We start from the raw sequence: 7,741 nt of genomic DNA on the forward strand, positions 1-7,741 counted from the left end.
AACCATTTCACCCATCTGAGGAATTAGGCGCTAACCCAATGTATAATGTGGTTCCATAACTTTTAATTTGTTCAATGTGGTCCCTGAACTTTTGGTACATGTACAAACTAATCCCTGATCTATATGAAAATGTTTAATATTGTCTTTCTATTAATTTAAGTTTAGAGACGCTATTGAATATTTCATGTAGTTTAATGACTAGTTTGAATGTAAACCAAAATTTTAGGGACCATATTGCATATTAAGCCAAAGTTCATGAATCATTTGTATTATTATCCCTAATAAGATCGTTACACTATTTTTATGTGCTCAATTTTGCCAGAATAATTTTAAATTATACAAATTTCCAAATTCGCGACTAGGCTTTCTTTTCTTTATTTTCATTTAACCTTCCCTGCTTTATTGGTGAGGCATCAAGTCTCCTTCAACACAGAAATTCTCATCCGCCGGGAGTCCTACCTCCACCCTACCTAAACCCCTGATCACACACCGCCGCCGTTCTGCGGCCTAAAACCCTAATTCCGCTGCCGCCCCCTCCGCCTCCAACGCCGCCATCGCCGCCGACGTCGAAGAGGATCGGAAATCGACCATCTCTGCAGGTCGCGGATCGTGCCCACCATGAGCTTAATCGCCGGCTCGTACGAGAAGTTCATCTGGGGCTTCAAGCTCAAGCCCCTCAAGCACTCCCCCGACGGCCGTGCCCTTACCCTGACCAAGCTCTTCTGCTACCCCTCCCACCTCTCCCCGATCTCCTCCGCTGCCGCCGCCGGCCCCGTCGCGGCCTCCGGCGCCGGCGACGACACCGTCCACCTCTACGACCTGGCGACGGCCTCCTCCCTCGGCTCCCTCCACCACCACTCTGCCACCGTCACCGCCCTCTGCTTCTACACCCCCCCGCACCTCTCGTTCCCGCGCAACCTCCTCTCCGCCTCCGCGGACGGCTCGGTGTGCATCTTCGACGCCGATCCCTTCGTGCACCTGAAGACGGTCGCGGTTCACAAGAAGGGCGGGGTCAACAGCCTCTCCGTGCATCCATCGGGGAAGCTGGCGCTGACGGTGGGGAGGGACGAGTGCCTGGCGATGGTCAACTTGGTGAGGGGGCGGAGGAGCTTCTGTTGCCGGTTGGCGAAGGAGGCGAGCTGGGTGGGGTTCGATTTGAGCGGAGAGAGGTTCTTCATGGTTATGGGGGATAGAGTCGGGGTTCATGAAGCCGAGGACGCGAGGTTGGTCTGGGAAATGGAGAGTGGGAAGAGGGTTCTCTGTGCTGCTCCCGGTGAGGTTGGTTTTGTTTCTCTTTGATCGTTTGCTTCTGTTTCAAGTTGTTTGGTCTTGTTTTGTCGCTTGTTTGAATGGTCATTAGTCTGTTGTTAATGTTCTGCGCGCATATGTTGCTGATTTGCTGTAAGATTTGGGTTTTCTCTTGGTTGGGGGAGGAGATGCACAGGAATTTGCCATCTATCAATTTGCATTGCTTGTTGTATCTTATCCTTGTACCGAACTGCTCATAATGGTGATTGTTTATGAATTTTCAGAGTTTGAAGTTCCATGTGTGAACTTATAGATCTACAAGGAACATATCTGGCGGTGAATGGTGGAGTCTTCTGTTTTGGATTCATATGAATGTAATCTAGGTGGGGGCTTTTAGTTTTATATTGGCTTAGACAGTATATTGCTGTGATAATTTGTAAAAGTATTTCATAAATGTGGTGAGAAATTTGATCTATTTAACTATAACTTCGAATATGGTCTTTGGTCTGGCCTAGTGCGCAGGTCGAAATTTTAGTGTGGAAGCATCTTAAGTATAAGATCAGGCATGTTTAGTTTTACAACTCTGGAGTTTTCTGGTGTTTCTGCATTGGTCAAGCATAGTTTTTTATGGCTTCTGAGTAAGCTCTAGAATTGATATTGGGACTGTTACAGGAGATGTTAGGTTCTGAGCATGAAGATCATGATGGTTGCTATTTGCTCTCTTTCTCGTCATGGATCCAGAACTTTCAAAAACATAATACATGAAAGACTTAAACTTGAAGTTTGCTTTGTCTCTACATTTTGAAAACCATGCGTTTTTAATATCCGTACGAAGAATTGATTATGACTAATGTTAAAGAGTGCCCTTAGGGCACTTGTCAACGGTCATTAATTGTGCTTGAGAACATTAATATTTCCATTTGAAGTGGGTGAGTTTTTTGAAATGTGTTATTGCTCCATTTTCAAAATGTGGTGATATGTGTTATTACTATTTTTAAAGGTTTTGCCTAGTGCCTTTAGGGCACTTATTAGTTTGTAATAAGCCAATGGAAACCTTAGTGTGTGATTCCCAACCTTTATACAAGCTCCTCAAGCTCACCACGTATATTACTGAACTGAAGTGGCTTGACCTTCTGAATTTATAGATGTTATAAAATAATGAAAGGTAAAACTCCTCAACTCAAACAATAATTACTGTGGTGAAAAACTAATAATAAGCCTCTGTTTGGGCAACAGCTAATGGGACTTGCATAAGTCTAAGAAATCATGGAAAATACAACTATTTCTATCTTATATGTCAGAGAAAATTTGTTGTTATTTTTTAGATGCTTTGTATGCCATTTTCTGCTCCAAAAGAAATCCCTTGCGCCCCAAAAAAAAAAAAATAAAAAGAAAAATCCTCCGCCTGACTACTGGATAATAAACTTTCCATGCTCAAACAGCTTGATCCTACCTATCCTTTGCACAATGTAATAAGTTGGCTATGTGAAGAGTTTCAGTCAGTGGTTGACTAATATTGATACTATCTGACCGTGCACAATAGAATTTATTATTTATGTGCGTATCTGACCATGCACAATATGCTTCAAATGTGCGTGTATTGCCTTTTGCTTTTGTTTTTTTTTTTTGGAGCATTATATTACCTTTTGTTCACCTGCTTTAAATTGTCATTAAATTGAAGTAGTTGAACTATAATTTTCAATTGGTAAAACAATTTAATTTTTCTAAACTTATCAAATACTATAATTCACACATAAATTTACTTGCAAGTGTCTTTTTCAGACTCTCTCTCTCTCTCTCTCTCTCTCCATTGATCTACTTTGCCCATAAATCAGGTTCTGATATGCGCTGAGGGAAATTCTATTTCTTAAAACAAATTGTTACTTTATTAATTGTCGCAGGGAACTGAACTTTGATTTTAGGCTTGTTAATAGAATTGTTTTCCACTTCATTTTGGGCAGATGTGGCTGCTATATTGCTTCAAAAAGTATCTTTGATGCACGTTTAATGTTTTCTGTGTGTACTTATTCTTCTTAATGTTAGCTTTATTTTCTTCAAGTGACTATTTTCTAGTTGATTTATAAGAGAGGGCCTGAGTGGATTTTCAACTAATAAAAAGGTCAGAAATCTAGCAATTTGATCTTGAAGGAATTGATGGAGGCGAATCTCCTCCCTATGCTCCCCTCCTTTTATGTTCTGGTTTCGGTTTTCCCAGCATGAAAGGCCCTTAACCTTGTGCACCGATTGAGCCCCATATTATTGCCTTGAACATATGTTTTGTGCATCATCTGCATTCTTTTCGTACTGTACGAGAGACATGGGAGGAATGTTGTTGTAAATGTTTATTGATTTCGACAGAGTGGACTTCTATACACTGGTGGTGAAGACCGGAGTGTTACAGCATGGGACACAAAGACTGGGAAGATTGCCTACCAAATTGAGGATGCTCATTCCACCCGTGTCAAAGGTGTTGTTGTACTCAGTAAGAGCAATGACACAAGTGGAGACGATGATCCATATCTAGTGACGTCCGCATCATCTGATGGGGTTATACGTGTTTGGGATGTTCGCATGGCTATGAAAGAAAAGCCTATTCCCCTGGCTGAGGTTAACACAAAATCAAGGCTCACTTGTCTGGCCGGAACATCTCTTAAGTGTGAGTACTGGCTGTTCGACTTTTTCTTGGAGCTGTCTTTTTCTGTTAGCTTTTCCCTCCTAGTCGTTTGATCTTAAATGAAGAATTTTGTGGGTGATAAGACAATGCATATAGTATAATCAATGATAAAGAGCAAGTTCTTGGGATGTATGTATGCTTCCTGATCTCCCAGCAGAATTTGTGGGACAATTTGCATCGACGTGAGGATATGATATATAAGATTGTGCATGAAATTGGTATCAAAACATAATTTGGTTCGTTGACTAATTTGCCACTTCCATAAAGAAGTATAGAGACGACATTCCTTAGTGGTTTCTATTTTTTTGGGTTCTCTCGTTCATCATGTTAGTTCTGATAGTTGTTTTCTTCTGTTCTTCTCAGCTCTAAGAAGGCCGCAGTTAGGAGAAAAGGTTTCTAAGGACGACGCGGTTGCAGATGGAGCGTCATAAAGCTGTCTATGTGGCCTGAGTTAGCTGGCCACTTGAAGTTTTTCTCTCTCAGGTTCGGCAAGGCTGTGTATCTATGTTCAAGGGATGGCGAGGTGGATTAGATCTTTAGTTCAACATTTGAAGGCTCAGAGAAAAAAATGGCGAGGGCAAAGTAGGCCGGAAAAGCAGTGTTGTGAGCTGAGCCATTTTCACTTAGGACACTTCTAATTGCTTGATATGACCACTCAATTTTGACCTATCTGTTGATATAACATTTGGACGTAAGTTGTAGAGACTCAATTTCTGCTTAATTATATATATAGCTATTTACCAGCGTTGCTTTAGGGAGAATGAAAGGACACAGAATTTGATAGAGGCCGTGGAAAGGCAGATAAATCTTGAGGCTATGCATATGGTCTGTCGATGAGATTACTGACTGTGTTGCCTACGAACCATGTGAGAACTTGAAATTTTATCAATTTCAAGAGAGGGATGAATTAGTTGTTTTATTATACTCGAAATTTTTTGACGAAGAAGGTACTGAACAATGTGTAGAAGGCGCGCCGGCGATTATAGACATATATCATTTTATAATTTGCTCGAATTTTTGAAATAGGCACAGCATTAGCGTCACAAAGAAGGTTTGATTGCAAAAGCGAGCTAGCCACCGGGAAGAAGCACCCGAGGACATATATAGATTTGAAGGAAAGCTGCTAGCAAGGTCTTATGAAAATAGTTCTCTTTGATGATCGAACTTCCACTTCATAGTGACCAACATCACTTGAGAAATCGCGGCCATGACCTTTGAGGGGGGTGGGGGTGGAGGGGTCTGTGGATGCGTTCGTTTTGAGACATTCTTAGGTGTGTTGGGTGCATATCAGCCCAGTGCATCCAAGCACCTAAATCACGCGAGTCCTATGTATGACCCACCGGTAGAAAAAATCCAGATTCATTGGGCTCACATTCACTGGTACAGGTAATTGATTCTAGGAGTGTTGGTTCGCTGTGAGTTTGAAAAGATTGAAATTGGGGACATAACTGATCGAATCTGAATTGCCGGTTCCTGAACCGACCCATTTCATATTTTGGGAAAAAAACTACAATAGAATACAAAATTTACATTAGTTCACCACAAAAATATTTGTTGGTGGAGTCGTTATTTTATTTTTTGTTCGCATTGAAGACCATGGGTCCAAAGTTTTTTTTTTTTTTTTTTTGCTAATGGAGGCTTTGAAATTTCAAATTGGTTTCAAATTGGTTCAACTCGGGAACCAGACTGGTAGAACCAATTCCTCAGTAGAAATAGCGGTTCCGGCCTTGGAACAGGAAACTGAATTGCTCATAGGCGATTCTAGGTTCGCGGAATAGGAATCAAATCGGGCGTGGCCTTACAACAGTGGTAGGGCGGCAACGGGTGGACATGCTTGTGCGACAGGCAGTCCTTTGGGTCCTGGCCCATCACTCAGTGCCTGAGATCAGTGTTGAGAGAGAGAAGGTGTGAGGAGCAAAATTGAAAATTACGGAAAGAGGAAGGAACAGAAAAATGGGAGACAAATCTCGATGGTACAATGGATCCAACGATGAAGTATCAACTTTTGAAGTTAATTCACTCGGTGATGCATCGGTATCTGAATGCATCTTTTTTATGGTTCGAACTTTATTTTTGTCAATTTGCTGTAAAAAATTGCAAATTGGGTAAGTCTAGTTAATGATCCACAATTTTTTTTATTAACCAATTGCCATAGATTCTCACTCATTTACACTCCCCATGGTAACAAAATGCAGTAATGCAGCAACTTTCATTTCAACTTTCCATGTATATTTCGCCTCATTCGAATTTGCCGAACAGTATTGAGAAAGTGAATAGGACTTCCATTTTCATTCCAATGGCTCACTTTCTATTAATCAAATACGCCCTCAAGTCTTATCCAATGCCTGGGGAAGGGCGGCTATGGGGACCACAGCCTGGCTCTATCCCCATGACCATCTATCGTTAGTTAATTGGTCACGTTACAATGATGCGGTAATGATTGTCTTCATTGATTCTTTTACTCCATGATGGTTCTTTGAGATCAAAAGATAATATATATATATATAACAAAAATGTTTCAATTATAAATAATTCACCCCCAAATTTTTTTAGTATAATATAAGGTAAGTATTTTTGGTCTCAAAACTCCATAAGAGTCTAGAAGCGCATTCATTCAGGTCACATAATTCCATCCTACAACAACGACACACCACTTACCTCACTCCATCCCAACACGCAGCGTTTGACCCCACCCTCCCCTAAGTCACACGACCCAAACATCCTAAGACGTTTGCTATGATCAGCAACTCGAAAATGGTTCTTTCGATGGTTGTGAAATGGCGAACAAGCAAGAGGGGACACCAGACTCGGCGTCCTTCGCTCCTCTTTCTTTCTGTCGTTGGACCAGAAATTCGTGCTCTTTCTTTTCCCGGAAAATTGCTGAGGGAGGTCTCTGTTTACGGAACTCGTTTTCTGGACTTGCAAGTGTTTTGATCCGATGGCGGGTTACAGGTGTGAGGATACTTTGGCACTTCTGGGGAAAATATTTTACAGCTACGATTGCGCAGAAAGGGCGAAGTGAAGACACAGGTCCGGTAGAATATCGCGTGTTTTGCACCAGCACAATGGCTCCAGAACAGTGGAGCAGCACTTAATCATAAATGCTAAGAAGTCACAGTCTTCTTGAAACGACAGTTCTGGGGTCAAAGATTTGGTTTTCTTCATTGTCTTACGGTTACATGGCTGCATGCATAAAAGACAGTGGAAGAATTCTCAGGGCATCCATTCTAAATGGGCATTGACAAATTGGTGCTAATAAGTAGGATTTTCAGTGATTTTTTCTTGTTATTTCATATTAAGCAAGGAATAGGATTGTTTTATATATACACGATGCGAAAGTCTTTTTCCCCTTTTCTTGAAAGGCATATTAGTCAAGTTGATGGTAACATTTTTCATTTCAAAGATATGCGTGACTCTAATCATCACTGTAGGATAGAGAAATTTCGATAGTCCATTTTGAATAGGGTAGTCATTTATGCATTCTTCCATTAAGATAATTGAATTTGTAGATGTTACGAATCTTTAATAACCCTGGTTAGTATGGCAAACCAGTGTTATGATAGGTACAAGTCCGAGATCTACTATTCACTTGCGAGTTCAAAAGAGTTTGGAGCTGGATGATGTAGTGTCTTGTGCTGATCCATTAGGGATGTATTTCCATGGTAGATTCATTCATTAAGATCGGCTAAATGGGCTTCCGTTGTTTTGTCTTATTATTCAAGATGAACCCCAAAAGAAGATGTAATCTGTGGATGGCATTTCAAACCGACGACCATTCATTGAGCTACATGGCGCTCAGTTTCCATTGACATCATTCAA

At 41.1% G+C, this 7,741-nt stretch overlaps 1 protein-coding gene across 1 annotated transcript; it reads left to right on the forward strand.

The window, feature by feature from the left end:
- The first annotated feature begins 421 nt into the window (after nucleotides 1-421).
- On the forward strand, nucleotides 422-4,844 carry LOC115693794 (uncharacterized). Its single transcript, XM_030620856.2, has 3 exons — nucleotides 422-1,278; nucleotides 3,607-3,904; nucleotides 4,286-4,844. The coding sequence occupies exons 1-3, from the start codon at nucleotides 619-621 to the stop codon at nucleotides 4,351-4,353; spliced, it is 1,026 nt and encodes a 341-aa protein (XP_030476716.2). The 5' UTR covers nucleotides 422-618; the 3' UTR covers nucleotides 4,354-4,844.
- Nucleotides 4,845-7,741: the final 2,897 nt, after the last annotated feature.

The sequence above is a fragment of the Syzygium oleosum genome, unplaced genomic scaffold, assembly GCF_021117445.2.
Source record: "Syzygium oleosum isolate NSW1041296 unplaced genomic scaffold, Sole_v2.1 Sole_v2.24, whole genome shotgun sequence".
NCBI classification, from domain to species: domain Eukaryota; kingdom Viridiplantae; phylum Streptophyta; class Magnoliopsida; order Myrtales; family Myrtaceae; genus Syzygium; species Syzygium oleosum.